The sequence below is a fragment of the Syngnathus floridae genome, chromosome 9 (assembly GCF_059516105.1).
Source record: "Syngnathus floridae isolate MCC-2025c chromosome 9, RoL_Sflo_1.0, whole genome shotgun sequence".
In the NCBI taxonomy this organism is placed as follows: Eukaryota; Metazoa; Chordata; class Actinopteri; order Syngnathiformes; family Syngnathidae; genus Syngnathus; species Syngnathus floridae.
The window spans coordinates 4,397,433-4,416,014 of NC_142421.1; the positions used below are offsets into that span (position 1 = coordinate 4,397,433).

General features: G+C 44.6%; 1 protein-coding gene across 6 annotated transcripts in view; it reads right to left on the reverse strand.

Annotated features, from left to right (window-relative positions):
• Window positions 1–18,582, reverse strand: part of mgmt (O-6-methylguanine-DNA methyltransferase) — a 159,789-nt gene that overhangs the window by 98,763 nt on the left and 42,444 nt on the right. For all 6 annotated transcript variants that reach the window (XM_088385485.1, XM_088385487.1, XM_088385482.1 and 3 more), the window contains 2 exons: window positions 10,727–10,785; window positions 5,652–5,819 (listed from right to left, as the gene is read on the reverse strand). In XM_088385485.1, the coding sequence (XP_088241611.1) occupies window positions 5,652–5,819; window positions 10,727–10,759 (201 nt within the window). In that variant the 5' untranslated portion in view covers window positions 10,760–10,785. The remainder of the gene's footprint in view (window positions 1–5,651; window positions 5,820–10,726; window positions 10,786–18,582) is intronic.

Below are 18,582 nucleotides of genomic sequence, written 5' to 3' on the forward strand. Positions count from 1 at the left end.
ATTGATGGGAGTGTAACATTCCATTAGGCACGCTACATAACTCCAGGTCGGTCTACTATGATAAGTGCCCGTCATTTATCTGGCCGCGATGGTAGCTGTCCCGCAGTCAAACATGTAAAACAACTCTTAATGTTCCCTCCCCGTCCCCTTTGGGTGTTCCACCCTGTTATCTCCGTCTCTTCAATTCTACGGGGACTTCCTTGGGAGACAACATTTTCACGGACCTTTTGACCCGAAGCATATTTTCCATTTGAATGGTCCGACTAGTGAATATTTACAAGCGCCTTTAATATATAATAGAGCTCATCTGCGAGGATCAGGAGCCATTTTCTGCTCAGTCAGCTCGCCGTTGGCCTCCCCCCCCCCCCGAGGTAATATTGACCCCTTTTAAAAAGCAAATGACCTACGCCTCATTTAGGCCAAGTAGTATGCGTACGCTTTTTTTTTTTTTTGTACAAGTCCTGAGGGCATACATGTTTATAACAAGGAAGCACTGGCTGTCTCCAATGTAAACATCTTAGCACTGTAATATTGTATCAGCGCAGTCCCAGAAGGTGGCAGATTTAATAATGTGGGTGGATTATATAAGAGAGAGAAATAAAGTAGTAATTTGAAATTGTTTGGGGACCTTTTGTGTCAGTGGTTATAGAGGCTAGGGGACAATTCCCCTCCCTCAGGCCACTGTTAAAAAGCCAATGACTTTTCCTGTACACGCGCAGCATTTTGGAATCTACATGCATTAGCGCCACCGCGGGCTTTTATCAGGCGATTAGTAATGCATAATACATTTGATTCTATTATCTTGCGATGAATGAAGACGAGTGAAAGGAAGGAGTGGATGAATAGGAGGCCGCTACGCAATATATATTTAATAGTGAAAGCGAGCTTGTTTCTTTTTTTTCCCTTTTTTTTTTGCTTGTACACCAACGAGCTTTTTAATCTCTTTCTTGCCCATGAAAGTCGCAGTAATTGCTATATTTCCTTTTTTGTTTCAAGGACCTTTGATGATCCCTTGGCTTGCATCAGAGGGCAAAGTCATTAGTGGAGAAATGAGCTCAAGTGAGGAGGAAGAGATTGCGGGGCTCCCAGCGTGATTGGGAACTTTGCTTCTTTGCCTTGCATCCTCATTTGGAATGCGCACACGCAAAAAGTGATCAGGACGATGAAATAATACGCACTTATTTATTCGCCAGTCTTGGCCTGTAGAACGAGCTAGGAAAAAGAGATTCGGGCTGAATGAGTTTGACAAATAATGGATTGCGGATTTTTTTTCACCTCAATATTGCGATTTACAATTTAGTATACTTGAATTTTTTTCAAGGTCCTCCTATTTATATTTTGTAGCAAACTCAAACAATAATCTGCATTACAATAAACACTATTGGATTGATGCTTTGATCATACATACATGTATATTAAAAAAAAAAGCTTAATTTTGGTTATGACTGACCAAAATTAAGCATTTTTTTCCCTTCCTTACTTTTTTTTAATAAATTGCAACTTCTGCAAATTTAAAATTGCAACTCCACCATTAAAAATTCACCTCACTGTTCAGCTCAACCTGTAACGCGGAGAAGGAGGAGCTGCATTACACATAAGTGGGAACGTGATAATATTGCCGCAGTCGAGTTGATCTGTGAGGGGGGGGTGGGGGTTCGCGCAGGTTGGCTGCATGCGGAAAACATGTGAAATCTGAAATGCTGTCACTCAAGCGGCGGTGCGCACTCTTGTTGCGGTTGGGTGACGGTGTCGCTTTCATGTAAATCACAGGCATCGGAAATAAAAGACGGGCCTGTTGACTCGTTTCATGCTGCGAATCGGCGGCCCGGCATGTGTTGCTCGGTCTACGCTCCACTCTCCTGTGGAAGCGCCGTCCCCTGGGCCCCCCCGGCCCCACCCAGCCCAACGCTGCTCCCAAGGGTGCACTGCATATAATTACCCACAATCCACCCTGAAACAGCTCTCATTTACAGTAATCAACAGTCTGTACTTCAAAAGATTCATGTGGCATCAAATAGAGGGTGCCAGCGTGTGTTTAATACAAATTATGACGACTGCCTGCCGCTTACCTATCCACACTGGCGCTAACGACGAGGTTAACTAAGGAGAGCAAGCCAGATTTTCTTTTGGATCAGTTGACATAAAAACGATTTGCTACAAGGGGTCGCAGTACAGTTGAAGGACGGATGTCACAAAAAAAATATATTTTAAAACCAAACAAGTTTCCCGGCCTCCTCTGTGACACTTTTGTGTACTCCTGGAGGGATTCCTCTGGGATCCCCTCTATGCCCCCTTAAGGTTGCCCCAGCATGGCAATATTTTTCTTGGCCAGGAACTGTCAGATGCTCATCGAGAACATCTTTTCTCACCAGTCTGGGTTTAAAATAAATCTTTTGTGACTCTCCTCATATAGGCGTTAACAGAATAATTAAGTGATTTTTTTTTCTTGGGGGGGGGGGGGCAGGCAATTTTCCACAGCACAGTAATGTCGCTGGGAAGATGAGGACAGCACTGAAGTGAAATGCGCTGATAACTTCAAAAGCAGTCTTAGTTCAATATGAGGTCTGAACACAAGCAGCAGACAGAGTTTGGGGGGGCGAGTGTCAGGGGCTTTAATTTAAATGACTAACAAATTCACACACACACACGCAAGTGAAGAAATGCAAGCTCATTTTGATCATTTGGCAGAACTGACGGTGGTCGGCGTGATAATGGTCATTATCATAAACTGGAGCCATCATTAGGCTTGATTTCAGATAATGGTCAGTGTGCAAACACAAAGAGGGGCCCTCTCGCCATTAAAGGCATATTAAGTGAATTAACTCACATCCAGTGTACTGTGCTGTTGCTCGGGACAATAATAACACGCTTCTCGTGTGAAGTCATTTCTCTTCCCCCCCCCTCCCTCTTCTTCGCCATTTACATTCATAACAATTTGCGGGCGCCGGACTAAAGTATTCTCGTTATCTGGGAAGAGGAAAAAAATGACACCTGACCCGCTCCTCTCAGGCAAACATTTGCCGTATATTGTTTACACACAACACAACGTTTGGGCAATTATTTCCAGATGGCGCTTTGTATATGTTAATTTAGTCATTACATGATGTAAACATCATATAAAACATATGTGCTGCTAAACGAGCATAATTGTACAGCTAGTAAATAACGCAGCTCTAATGTCGTGTCAAAGCCGCCGCTGTAATTACGCAGAACAAAACACGAGCGTCGACGTGTAAATTGCTTTACGCGTTTCGCTGCAGATTGTCTTCGAGTATTTTTTTTTTTTATGGTGACACTGTAAAGTGGCCATTTTGTTGAGATAAGCGGATAAAAGTAAGAGTGTAATGCGCCGGCACTCGTAAATTTCTGTTGCTGGCTCATTGCGGAAGAGGAGACAGAATTATTATTATTTTTTTGAGTCGGACTAAGTCTCGTACGAGTCTTTGTATAAGTCTACATAGTACCTTCAGTATGTTAGAAATGGACAAGAGAAAGTATGTCCAAATGTACATGACATACCTCAGTGATTCTCTAATTCAAAGATTGGTGTTCCATTTACCTCATGGCCAAAAAAAAAAAAAAAAAAAAAAAAGCCTTCCTGCCTGCCTGCCGTGTGTTCCCCCACAAAGAGCGGCGTCAGACATGACATGCTCTGCTCTTCTCTCCAGTGGGAAGGGAGCAAGCTCCTCTCCTCCACAGAAGCTGCCTCTGACCCTCTGGCACCGTCGGGCCTCATCATTGCCGCTCCATTAGGGATGCAAGGAGCAGGTCTCCGAACGGGAACGGCTGCACCGCATTACTCCTGCTGGCGGCTCCCCTAGTGGCCGGGTCATGTCATGGCGTGGGTGCCCTGTGAGTGAGCTTGTAGCAGCTCTGCCCTTGACACGCCCCCTCCCCGGCCCTGTTTTTACTGCCTCCCCCCCCTCGGCAGACCGTCCGGATGGGGCACTGGGGGTGCCAGCTGGTGCCAGCTGCGAGGGGAGATATCCAAGGTGGCGGACACCTGTCCTCACGCGCAGCCCCCACAGCTCCCACAATGCATCTGGTGCGGCCCCGCAGACCCATCGTGGGGAAATGAGGCGCTAACCTTGAGGAGAAATGCTCCCAGCGTCGCATTAAGAGAGGCCCTAATTGCCGCGCGCCCGCACTGCCAAATGGCATTAGGAAGTGCCGTCGTTTACTTTAACATAATGGCTCAGCGGGTTTTTTTGGCCAAACTTGCGAGGCTTCTCCAAAGTGCGGCGACGCTGGCCCGCGGTCACGCGCCGAAGCACTCCGGGACCATTTCCGAGGAGGACGTTTCCAAAGTCATTTGAGACTTTGAATACGCTGAAAGGTGGAATGTAGCACGCCAGTGACCTGGGACTAACCCGAAACCTGATTGATACTCCAATAAAGAGTGTTACGATCTTGGTCATGGAATAAATTAAAATTTAAAGTCATTTGAACCGGCAAAGACGATTCTGAACATACTGGGCAGATTTTGTTTGGCAACACAATGAGGTTGAAATCTGATTGGCTAAAAAAATCTACCGGAAGCAGTGCAACCAAGAAAAATGCTCCCAAATAAAGGAATGAATGAATAGAATTTCCCGAAACAAATATTGAAATTTATGTTGTGAATTAAAGTCAGCCATGTAAATAGCGTCCATTTGCGAAGTGGCGAGTGCATTAACTCTCCGAGCCGGCTGGCTGAGCGATTGTATTATTCATTCGCTTTTGTATCGGACTTTGTCGTTTCAAAGAAATACTGGCGCGGTCCACTCAGTGTGATTAAATTAAACAAGCGGGCTCATTACATTATGCATCCTGTATCAAGAATAGCCCTGACCGGTCTGTAGCCGTGCGGCTTTCCCGCCGAGAATGATTACGTTTTGCCGCTGTGCTGGATTTTGGGGCAGCCATTAGCAGAACAAAAATCACCTTTGATTTAATGAAAGGTCCTCATTTGCTTACCGGCGCCGCTCACTTACAGGCACATGGTTAAATTAAGCCCCCCCCCCCACCATACTCTTGTCTTTGCCTGTGTTGGAAGGAGACACGGTCCCCTCTCGTGCACTATAATGCCGCCATGGATCCTATGATGTTCTGTTTCAAGTCCTGTCAGGAATCCACCGCAAGGTGCTTCTAATTGCAGATACACCTCAGCACTTGAAAGTAATGAATGTGAGCACGGGCAAACCTCTAAGGATCAAACGCTAGTAATACATCATCAGTTCTGAAAAGGGTAATTCGTTTCCCTTCGCCAAGCAAAATATTAGAAGTTCAGATAGGGGTTTTATTATTAATTTATCCCCCTCCTCGCAATACGTGTTTTTTGTAATTGAAGAGCTGTGAATAAAGTAAGCCATATATCTTCGCCGGCCACAACGCGTCCCGTTGACGAGACGTGGGATTTGACTGTGTAAATGTTGTTTGTAGCGAGTGGCGACAAGGATGATTCTTCCTCAAACACACTTTGGTGATATGTTTGATTGGATTTTTGAGCCGCGTATTTCCCAAGACCGCAGCTAATCATATTTTATTATGTCTCATCCCAGATTTATGGAGTCATTTTGTGTACTTCGGCTAGTCCTTCTTGTTTTGTTCGGATAAAGGCTGGCGCTGTCGGCGGGTCTTAAAATGAAGTGTTCGGTGTTAAATGGACTGACCTTTTTCGTTTTGCGCCAATCCGAGATGGTATTTGCAGCGTCTTTCCCGTTCCCACGAGCCGCACGCAAACGGCAAATGTTATTGGGAAACTTTGCCGCTTCGCCGGATGCCTCCGAACACCGGAGGTGGCAAAAGTAGTCACGCTTGGCAGTCAAGTAGAACGTACACTGTTGAGACGGAAAAAAAGGAAGAAATTATTAAAAGGAAATAGTTAAAAAGTACTAAATCGTGTTTAAGTACAGAAGTCAAGTGCAAATGTGGCACGAATATTACAAGAAAAGAGTTGTAATATTACAAGAGTCACAAAAATTGAAAATAAAATAACAAGGCTATCTTGAGAGAAGAATATTTTGAATACTTTTCATTTTAGTTCCTTTTTTTTTTCCTTATCTGTTCTAAATACAGATACGGTACTTTCAATTAGTATTCAGAACAATTTCTTTATTTTTATTTTTTCATTTTAATGTAGTTTATATGAATTTTAGGTTTAGCTTTAGAGAAAAACAAAAAGTGACTCCTGTGTAACTAAAAAGTAAATGACAATCTAAACCTTCCTTATTCTGCATGGACGTTTTTAAAAAAAAAACATTTTAACTCATTTTATATCATTAACAATTTTTTTTCTTAAGTTTTGATAACCTCGGTCCAGATATCCTGTATAGCATCGCTACCTGCTATATGTGTACTTAAGTACAGCAACAAAGTATTTACTCGGCTGAACGCAGCCACTGCCGAAAAGTATCAGCTCGCTACGGTGCCGCGGGGACTCAGTCAAAACAGCTTCGGCAGTTCACCAAAAGTCAGGCCTCTCATTGCCGCGTGACCTTTTGCGGCCACCGAGCTGTTGACCCCGGGAGCGGCGGGGTAAGGAGTTCAAAGCCCAGCTGTCGGCGTGTGATCCACTCGTCCGGGCCACGGTGGCCTGCCGCGGGGCCGCTTCCCCCCCGCCGCCGCGGAAAGCCGAGCTCGGGATACGCTTTGCACCTTCAATGGTGCTCTAAACTGCGCAGACTCAGCGGAGCGCGGCGTTGTTTGCGTGTTGGCGGGATGTAATTTACGGCCCCGCGATGAAGGCATTGCGCGGGGACCGGCGTGGCGGCTGCTCGTGGCATCTGCTCGCGCGGCCGCTGAGGAGCCGGCATAACAATGTGCCATTCACGGGCCAGATGATGTCCAACTGTGATGTGGAGCTTGGACAGGAAGGGCAGGAGAAGGGCAAAAGAGACAGGTGAGCCTGATGGACTTTTGCAACTTCCAACTATGTGACCTGTTTCTTTTACACCACCAAAAACATGGATGAGTGACGAGTTCATTCTAAACACGTCTCTGTTAAAAAAGGGTGTGCATACTTGTGCAACCTTATTTTGTTATTTTTACTCTCCATTTCTATTTTGTTTTTACTTGTAAAGATTATAGGTCACATTAATGATAGAAAAGTTTTCAAAAGAGCTATCTTAGTCTCATTACATTATAATACAAAAGGCATATTAACAGGGGTGTGTAGACTTTTTATATCCACTGCATGTAGGAACATTTTGCAAAAAAAAGTGAAAAACATCTATATACGTGTTCACATCCATGAAATGATCACATCAAATCATGAAAAGGATTCCTCAAGTGAAATTCTTATATCTCGGCATCTGGTTGACTGCCATTTTCAATTCCTTGTTATTCCAGGGAAGAAGCAGAAATCGGAGCGGCGCGCTGTGCACTTAAGGCGAAGGTCTCAGCGCCCTGTCATGTGCACTGTTCAGTTAGGAGGTGACTAACCCCTCGGGGGAGGAGAGAGAGCGCTGGGGGGTCCGAGGTGTAAAAACGGAGCAAACTGCGAGCTGATAAATGAGCCTCTTCCGAGCTGCATATGGTATGTGTTTTAAAAGCGACTCCCCTTCGGCCCTCCTCGTGGCCGGCCATCCATCCTTCACGAGCGTTTCGGGGGCCCTCGGCTACGCGCGGGGGCCCGGGCTTTGTTGCCAAGACAGGCCCCCTACACGGGCCGCATATGGGACGAGAGCCGGCCAGGCTGGGTCGACTCGGAGAGGCTGTTAGGGGAGCCCCTCGCATCGGGTCATTGTTAATTTACACTGACTTTGTAACCTATTAGTTTGACAAAGAAAGCGGTTTGTCACTCCGGATGTACACCTGCTACCTGACAATAACAGAAGTAAGATTGCATGGCCGAGGAAGTCAAAAGGCGCGCGAGCGAGTGACAGCCAGTCTGACGGTTTTGCTAATGTGACAGTGAGGCAATGGCGCTAGCGGTGTGCAAAGTCCGTCAGCGGATTGTTTTTGGGGTTTTTTTGGCTCGCCGCATATTCTCAAAATAAAATCAAGCTGAGAGTCATTATAAATAGAAATGCAATAAAAAATTAAGGTTACAGAATAAATCGCACTTTTTAATTTAGAAACGTTTCAAATGTTATATTGTAAAACTAATCGTGGTAAAAATACAGCACTATTTTTTTTAAACAGTAGTCAGAATAGTGAATCGGCTATTAGCATGTTTTTATAAATACAGAGTTACGTTTTTCTGAGTATATTTTATGACTCAGATACAGATGAAGTGATTTTTAAGACTCAGTCGGAGTTAGCTCATGAGCTAGCGCCGCTCATCGTGCTGTGTAATGCATCAACTGAGATATATCCCATCAACTGGACATTTTAGTCAGATACATGTTTGTTGATGGATGAACTAGCAGCCATTTTGCAGCTAATAATCGTGCTACATGATTGACAGCGATGTGGTTTTCTTTTAGCTCGCCTCAATTGAGCACAAAACAAGAGCTGAATTTTTCAAGCCTCATTTGAAGTACTTTTTCCCAACCGTTCCAATTTGGCAGGGTTGTGATTAACGCTCTTCCCGGCGGTGTGTCAAATTTACAAGACACATTTATTTTCATTTTACACCGATTCGAAGAGTTGTTCCGTAGCAACCGCGAGAAGACTGCCTATAAACACCGCTGCTGCGTTTATAGTAAATTTCAACATGTGACAATCGCCCTTATAGATTGAAGTATCGCTCATTTCCACACCGGCCTTTATTGGCCCGCCGCCGTCTTTCAACCGGCGCGCCGGACACACGTGCCCTCCGGTTATTCCGCAGCACCTTTCCCACCTCGCCTTATAATAGCAAGCGGCTCGCGCAGGCTGCCCAACGTATACTACTCATTGTTTACTGTACATGCAGGTCCAGAGTAATAATAAATAAGGAGCGTGTGTGCCGTGCCAACATGATTGATTACGACAGGGAGGCAAGGTCAGGATGGAGGAACAGGCCAGGGCTGTCCGACTCATTGAGTTAACACTGTATCCGTATTGTATGAATGTCACCAGCGATCCGGTGATTTATTACTACAGCCACTGCTCAATTCTGCTTTTCTGCCTCCCCCCCAGCCCGCCCGCTCTGCCCGCCGGCACCCCTCCACCGCCTCGCTTTTGCTTCCTGACCGAGATACGGCGCGGAAAGCAAAGTGTTGACAAAAATTCTGCATGTCAGCACACAGGTTACGTCTTCACGTGGAATATTTATTCTCATTTCTATCAAATTAGGGGGCTTGGTGTTTTTCCCCCCCGCACCTCCCCCCTTCTCTCGCCCGCCCGTCGCACACTTCTTGGCAAACGTAATACGATCCGGTGCAAGAATTGCATCAGAAATTCTCCGACATTAAACGGGGGGAATAATGGGCGATGCTCGGTTATGATGGGCGACAATGTGTTTATTATTGGAGTTTGCAGAAGCTGAGCCGCGTCATCTTGAAGTGTTTTTCATATTTTTGCTCCTCTAAATGTGAATAAAAGAAGCCAAATGATGCTACCCGTATCAACTACAACCACAAAATTAATCCTAAGAACAATTAAGACTGGCCGAATAGCAAGTTCAAATAAATTGTTTCTTTAAACTTTGTTTTCTTTAGAGACATTTTTCGTTCAGCAGTCTGCTTTTTCTAATATAAAACGTGCGCCTTGGTTCAATAAAGGCTGATGTCCAATACCTTGGAAGGAAAAAAAAAAAAAAGTCAACTGAATTGTTTATTTACTTGAATAACACCTACCTTCCCACACGCACACATACATGGTAAAAAAAAAAAAAAAAAAAAAGTCATTGTCACTTGCAACAATATATACTGAAGTGGACTTTTCCTTGCAGAGGATCTAACCTTTCGTCTCGGACTGAATACACAATGCCCCGGTGGACCTGTGGACTGCTCACTCTTTAGTGCATGTCAAAAAGACACCAGTCTGGACTATTTCCTCTGGGAGGCGGGTAAGCAAGCGCCACGCTCTGTCAGTTAGCGTAAAATGTTTCAGACTGAAGATGGATGGAGACGACGCGTCACTACGGCTCAAGCGGGCTTTCACCGCTGCCATGGCCGTGTCCCGGTCACATCAAGCCAAGCGACCGCATCGCCACCACCCGTCCTTCCTTTTGAGTTAGCATACGCGCCGCGCGACACAGCTTGTGGCCTTCACTCACTCAAGAGGGGGGAGGAAAAGCACAATAACGGGTATCATGAGAGGTTGGGTTTTTTTTTTTGTTAGCGAGCAGGATTACACAAAATGATTATGTTAGGTACAGCTCTAGGTTTATTTCCTTAGGCATGATTATTGTACATTCTAAAATATTGATAATGTTACACTGCACCATATTTTTGCCTCATCCATTGCTCATTTCCAATGTAGTAAATGTTTTTAGATGTGTTTAAAAATGTTCAAATCTGATATCTATTTTGAAATGTTTGACTATCAGTATTACTGCACAATGAAAAAACTTGAAGCAAGCACGCTAGACCTCTTTTTTTTTTTTTTTAGAAGAACTACGCCAATGACTGCAAACTGCAAAGTCCCCATTAGGGTTGCAGTTGGAGCCGATCCCAGCTGACCTTGAAGATGAGGAAGGGGAGGAGTGGTGGCCAGTAAATCGCAGGGCACACATTTAGAATCAATTTCACACCTACGGACAGTTAAAAGTCTTCAATGAACTCAACATGGCTGTTTTTGGAATGTGGGACGAAACCCACGAGAGCGCAGGGGAAACTTGAACCGCGGACATAAAAGTCAAAATAAAGCAACTCACCCCTTTGATGAATTGTGATGTCTTATACGCCATTGGCGAGTCAACTTCATGCAAAATGTCTGCAAGTGTAAAAAGAAGTGAACATAAAAATGATTTCAGTGGCAAGGACTTTTACGGTAATATAACGTCAACATGTTTCGGCGTGTTGCGATCAAAATATCACGTCGTCCCAGACTGCAATAGCAATTTAACTTAACTAAATATTAGTCCAGTAATTCACGGTAAAGATAAATCTTTTCAGTTTTGAAAGTCAATGTTTGAGTTTGGCACTTGTATTTCTTTTTTAAACAGCCTCTATTCCCTTTTCTTTACTCTCCGCAAAGGAATAACAAATGTAATGCATTTTACATTATGTTTTGATTTGGACGAGAATGTGCAGCGTTCCCAATACGAGAAAGAAGAACCGGCGTAAGGATTTGGAGATTTGCTCGCTTTTTAAACACAGAGATATTATTCTTAAAGAGATTTTCATACAAATAATGAATGGAATTATGACTTGCATTTTGCGTAGGCTTGTGATAGATTAAGGCAAATTGTGATTTAACTCAATTCATCCAGATTATGTGTAGAGCACATTTAAAAAAAAAAAAAAAAAAGAGAGTTGAGCACTGCGCTGCACATTTCATTTCAAGCACCTAAAGGTTTACAACATTGTAAAACTACAGGATACAAAACCAATAAAACACAATATTGTGTAACATCAATAAAAACAATCATAGAAAATAAATAAATAAGCTAGTTTTAAAGCTATCAAAACATTTCGTAAAAATGAATTAAATTGATATATTTGTCATTTTGAATGTATTTTTTTTAATAATCTAACTTTAGGGTCCATTTTAAATACCCTACTGTTGGCTTCTTTTAAAGGCAAAGTTAAGGCATAGCAGGTGTTTTTATTCTAAATACGCTATAGGTTTGTTGGCCTTTGGTGGAGGTCAAATGTACATTTTAGTGAAGTTTGACTTCTCCTGTGAAAAGAGGAAAAAAGCATCTTTCACTGTCAGTATCTCCCAAAATGTGCTATAATCTCAAAAGGCAGAAGATTATAAATAAAACAAACCGCGCGTACAAAAAAAAAAGAAAAAAAAAAGACACAGCCGGTCTGCTGAGACGAGACCTTGACACGGAAAGTCTCAGAGTGCTGACCTCTTCATTTGACCCCGGCCAATATGTTTCCACAGGCAATTCCATAACTCTCCGGCCAACATTTAAAATGCTTCCTGTTTGCCAGGAAGTTCCACATCACTCTGTGGGAGCAGCTTCGGCGGCAGCATCTCGAGCGTGCGAAACGGCCCGCCGCCGACTTAATTTATCCACTACGATGTCTTTTTGCGGAAGAGGGCACGGTCGCACACGTGCGAGCAATCAGGTGCGAGCGAGCGGCCGGCCTCACACGCACGGACGTAAACGGCGGCGCACGTCTGCGTGGATGACGAGTTATTTCTTTCCCTCTGTCTCTTCGCCACTCACTCACCACTTCACCGTGTTGTTATTGGAATGTGTGCGTGTGCGCGCGCACGTGTGTATGTGTGTGTGCTGGTGCAGACTGTGAAACTGATGAATGACCAAGCATGGCAGATTCATAGTCCGGATCCTGGTGCAGCTGGAGAGGAAACTAATGGCAAGCTGGGACTGAGGAGGTCTCAGAGCTAATACCTGTCTCTTCCATCAGGAGACCTAGGGGCATTTTTTTACACCCAGCCAAATAAGAGAGCCCCCCCCACCCACACATACACACACTCCACCCCCCCCCACACACACACCAGCAGCACTCCTACTTTTAACACCTTCCAACTCTTGCGAAGCCAAAGCCAGCCCTCCCTTCAAGACGAACGACCAAATATACACATGTACGCATGCATGCACACACAAGCACTCAAGCCCGCAAACATGCGGCAACATAAAGACGTACAAACAACCCCCCCCCCCCCTTATCCCCCGCTGAGCCACCTCAAAAACTTTAATAGTGAAACGTCAGGCATCAGCTGTCGGAGAGTAAATGTGCGTCAAAAAGACAAGGATGGGCACTTTACTGGACATTGCCTTTTGCTCCCTGCTGATCAGAGGCTAATGTCCCTGCGTTTCGAAAGGACGGGGCGGGGATGGGAGGTGGGAGGGGGGCACTCATGCAGCTTTAATTGCGCCTGTGGAAAATGTTGCGGTTTGTACCCATTTCCCCCAGCAACCGGGTTTAATATTGAACCCCGGTCCCGATGCATATATTAATGTTTGCAGTCATGCGCCTCCTGATGTTCTCCTCATTAGCGCTCTATAGCCAGCCCATCCACAGAGCCGAGCGGCGAAATAGAATCAGAGCGCAGAGTGGAAGTCATTAGTCAGTTTTGAGTGTGCATATGTTCAATTGACCCGCAGTATGTAAATTCTTGCGATGCTGGCCTTGCATATGGGCCAAGTGGCTCACTGGAGGCCCGTCCGGCATGGTGCCTCATTACGGAGCGCCTTCTCGGAGTCCTCACTGTTAATTAGGGAGCCTTTTGTCCGTCACGTGACTCCTCCGTTCTGACACTCCGAGGTCACGCTAAGGACTTATGGATCCTCCCCAACCCGCCCGCCCGCGGTCGTCGGTCCCGGCCGCGAGGATGTTTGCGTTCACATTTTTCATTTTCTTCACTTTCTTCGATCCAGCGTCCCGCTCGTTCATCAAAGTTCGCCGGGCAAAGCTTCGAGGAAATTCCAAAAATGGAACACGTTACGCTTCGGGCCGCAGGTTGATTTTTGATCGGGTTTGAATCCAACGTTTTTTGGTCTTTTTAAATTTAAAAGAAATTATTTTCGGAAAACGTACAGTGGTGCCTCTGAGGTCATAAAAACAAACTGAAGCAATTATGCTACCATGCTAAGAATATGATCCATGGCTAAAGTCTCTTCTACTGCTTAGACTTCCCTGTAATTATCTTTCTTAGGATCATGGCAAGGCTACCAACTCCTGGCTCATCTCCAAAAACTGAAAAAAGTTAAACGTACTTAAAAAGCAATGCCAAATTGTGTCTGATATTTATTTTTTACCTATCTTGTTTGTATAAAAACAATCTAATAAATAAATAATATTAATAATAAATACATTACAAATACTGATAAATAAGAATAAATAATTCATAATACAAATAAATAAGAAATATTGTCTTCATTTTTAAAAAAAAATACAGATATTTCTAGCAGTTTTTATTCGAATTCCATTTTTTAAATAATTGAACAGTTTTTACTCATCTCTGATTTCAAAACTAATTATTCATCAGTTTTGTTTTGAAGTCTATACGACAAGAAGTTGACAGTCATAATGAAGGACAGCATTAGTACTAGTAGTGAGCCATGATTTGGACTAGGTTGGTATTGGTAAACTCAAGGAAGGAACACTATGAGGCAAAAACAAAAAAATAGGTTGGCACAGGATTGGAGGAATGATGTGATGTACTGTACGGGTGCACTGAGAAGGCAATTTGTCACCTCGTGAGGAAGAGACACCGTGAGCAGAGAATAGAATTTGAAAAGAGGGCACAGGACAAGACAGGATAATAGGACGGGACAATTCGGAGGTACGGCTGGAATTTCACTCCTTCAAAGTCACCATCATAGTTAAATCCATTTTAATTTCCAAGGACTGCTATTGTTTTCTCCTCCTCGTTTCCCCATCAAGTACTTTTCTTTTTTTACCTTTTCACCTGCTTGTCAGATTTGCGAGCCCCTCGGTGAAATGATCTCCAGGGTGACAACAACAAAGCACTGTCAAGATCCCCGCGCGGCATCCTGCGGCTTAATTGTTATTAATTTACTGCAATTAAAAATGTGTCTCTCTCTCTTCTCCCTGTCTTTTTTTCCCTTCATGCCTTGACAAGCATGGATATTGTTTACACGCAAAGAGAAACTGTTGAGGAACATTTCCAAGCAATGTCACCATCTCTGCATCGCTCCGAGCAATTCCGGCGCGCAACGCGATAAAGCCCATATTTGAATAGGAGCGGATATCAAACACATTCATTAGGTTACATGCTTCACTTGATTAATTATATCTGAAGAAAATTGCGGGCACTTCGGATCTTAGTCTGCTAGTATCGCCATGTGCCACGGATCCCTAATTTCCAAAAGAAAGGGGAGGAGGGGGGGTGGGGGTGATGGGAAGGGGGTGTGGGGGGCTGAAGGGGATTTTTTTTTTTTCTTCTTCCCTTCCCAGTCTATCCCGGACAGCCTGCCTCTCTCTCTCCCCAAGGAAATGAACGTATTCAAATGTATCTCCATCAATGAGCACAGTAATTATGAATTCAGCACTAATTAGTAGATACACTACTTTCCTTGCATATTTGATTTCCACTGTGAGATGTTAATAAGGGAAGTGCCCATTTTTGTCCTATCTCATAAAAATTCCAGAGTGTTGGCGAAGGGGGGGTGGAAGGAGGGAGGATGGGGGGGGGGGCGTTGGATGGGGGGGCTGGGGGGGGGCAGATGGCGAGAGGGAAGCAGGGGATGCATTAACTATGCATGGAAGTCGAAAAAAATAAGTTTGCAGATAATTGGCGTGGTTACTGAGGGGCTAAAACAACACTGCTTACCTTAGTTAACATTCTGCTGGCTAAAGATGCCTTTAAAAAACAGACACGCTGGCATTGTCGCGCTTTGCTAGGCAAATAAAGGCGCGCCAGACCCCGAACACAATGGTAACATGTTGAATTACTAATATGGCAGCACTGAGCACATATTAGCATTTGAATAATAGACAACCACTCGGTTTTTTTTCCCTTTCCTCGCCCTCCCCTCCCAAATTTTGATATCTTTTCTCAAATGTCATGAAAAAGTAAAAAGCCCCAAACTGTTTCTTGCTCTCTCACAACGCCAAGGGGTAATTACACGATTTTCCCTGAGAGAGAGAGAGAGCGAAATAAGAGAAACCCTCCCCTTCTTTGATAATGTTGCGGAAACGTATTTACAGTGCACCGCAAGGCTTGTGATTTATTAATATTGGGAGACGCCTTTTGTTGCTTTCCCTTCGCCGCCCCGTGATTAGCGCGTGCCTGCTACGCCGACTACACGGGCTAAGTGGATTAGATTATCAAAGTGGCGTAATATGGAATAAAATGGACACTCATTGGAAGTGAAGGACTTTGCGTTCTCGGATTAGCGAGCAGATGGTCAGCCCTTATGCGCCAACGCTCCGTGTCGGAGGCCGTACCTTTAGCAAACAGCGCTGACATATTTCTGGACAAGGCACACTCGCATTGGATACACTGGATTTATCTAATTAATCCAATCATCTCTTCTGAGTGGGGGATTTCGGTGCCCGTCCCCCGCCCCTCCCGTCCCTTTTTCTTTTCTTGCAATTGGCGTCTTTGTAGCCGCCTGCCAGGCTGCCGCCCCCCCCTCACTCGAGGAGACCGTTATGACCAGGCGATGCCCGTGCCAGCCTCTGGCTGCCGCAGTGAGATAGTGGGTGCAAAAAAGAGGCAGAGATAAAAAAAAAAAAAGGAAAAAGACAAGCAAACAAATGCAGAGGGAAGGAGGGGGATGTCACATTCACACACAACTCAACAAACCCCAACGCAAAAGTAATGCGACCTCTGCAAAATGAAATGACACAAAAATGTAACAACATGGTAATACACATTTAACTAAAATTCAAACAACGCTTAATGATGGCTGCGATGTCAATTCAAGCGCAAACCTCCACCAAGGCTGAACAATCCCGATTTGGATCGGCACCAAATTTGTACGCCTTCGTACCCGCCCACCTCCTGCACATGACTGACTTTTCTCATTAATATTCATGCGCCTAATAAGGACGTAAAGAACGTACACATGATCATAACGTAGTAACGCTAGGATTTCATAAGAGCCAAACAAAAGCGGCCGTATTGTGCTGAATTGTTAGCAATTTCAAATCCAAGCAAAACTCAACGAAGGCTGTGATGTCAATTAGAGCGCGGACCTCCACCAAGGCCCAATGACCCTAATTTGGATCAGCACCAAATTGGACGCCTCCACCTCCTGCATACGCCTCATTAAAATTCATGCATCTAATATGTAAGTAAGGAGAGTCATGATGTCTTTTACCGAAATGATCTGATAAATTAATAGCTTTGAAGGTTTTTTTTTTTATGTTTCTATTGTGAATAAAGTCATGCTATCGCATTTCTGCCTCTCCAAAAATAAGGAGCGCCGTTGTGACAAATGTAAGAACTCCTCGTTGTTTGTTACAATTTGCAATGGCGCCGGTTGTTGGCAAGCACTCGGATGTTCCGACTCTTTACTGCACGATATAAAATCTTTATAAAGTGTCAACGCGTGTGAATACCTAATCAGCGTATAAACCCTTTGGAGATGTTTTATAACGCTGTCATTTATTATTTGATGCGTTTGCTGTTATTTAGTATTTTTGCATAGTGCTGCTAGGTTGCGAAAAAAAAACATTCCTCGGTGGAAGTTCGCTATAACTCACATGGGAACACATTGAACAATACGTCTGGTTATGATGATATTATGGGATGATGTAAAATGGGACTGCTTAGTGTCGTGTGATGCCGTGCGCTTTTTACAGCATTCCATAAAGGCAATAATAAAGATTCGGCTGTCCCTAATATTGTGGCCGGCGCGCAGATATTGACGATTTCCGGCACACGGCGCGCCTCAAATACGCACTGGGGAGGTCAGCCACTCTCGAGATCTACTTAATCTGTGATCAGATAAACTACAATAAAGCCAAGCCGGGCGATGGGGGGCTATTATGAATGACGTGTTTGTCGCTCAAGCGGTGGTGGTGCGCGCGCGTGTGCAACAAACACGCACGCATACACAAAGGCGGCCCCCTCGCACTCTTATTTGACTTTGTGTGTGCTTCGATGGGTTTATTATGACAGGCTGAGCGGCGGGGAGGGAATTAAACTGTTAAGCAGACATCAGAGGCAGTCTAATGTTTAATGCAGGAGCCGGGGCATGTGCTGACTGATAATGAATACAAACAGGCCAACGTCTTATTTGTTGTGCTTTTCATTGGGAGGGACTGGGGTGCTTGACATCCACAGCTAATGTACTGTACGGAGGCCATTGTTCAATCCCCTCACCCCTCCTCCTCCCTTTGCCGCGCCGCCATATCTCTTTCTGTCTCCCTCTCTCTCATCGCACTTGTCTCCTTTTATTGTGCTGATTCTTCAAAGCTGCCACTTGTCACCGGCGTCAGCCTCCGTCGCTGCCGCCCGACGGCCGGAGCCCCGACGTTGTAATTCCCGCTTCTATCTCCATCGCGATAATGTGTTGATGGGCCGCGGTAATAGTTGTTAAAAGGTCACCCAGTGTGCCGTAATTGGCTCTTTCATACTCCACTACGTTTACTAGGACAGAAGGCACGACCTCGCTGGCAGAGATGGTAAATATGCCATTTTGAGGCCGTAATTATAAGCCGGCGCAGCCTTCCCGGATCTCCTCCTTTGACCCCTTCGCCTCCCCGCACTCTCACTTTGGAGACGGTCCGCCAGTTGGCAAGCATTCGGCGCCAATAAGGTCCAATTTAAAAAAGAAAAACACTACCTAATTAAATAAAAGCAGGCGGGCTGTTTATTACGACGTGTTTTGATAATCTTACAAACTTACACATTTACTTGGGCAAACAATTTAATCACTGACTTTGCATTGTGACAGCCCATGGAATAAATAGTAAATATATTGTTTTTTGTTTTGTTTTTTTCTCCGCAACCACAGCAGCTTCCGCTTCTGTCCTTAATTAGGTAGAAACACAATAATTAAGTGGAAAATATGATTTATGTTACTTGGGCATTAGGTGTTAAGTTGAATCAATGGAGTAATTAATACAGTCATACAAAAGGGGGCCGATGTGCCGAAGAGGCGTAATTGCG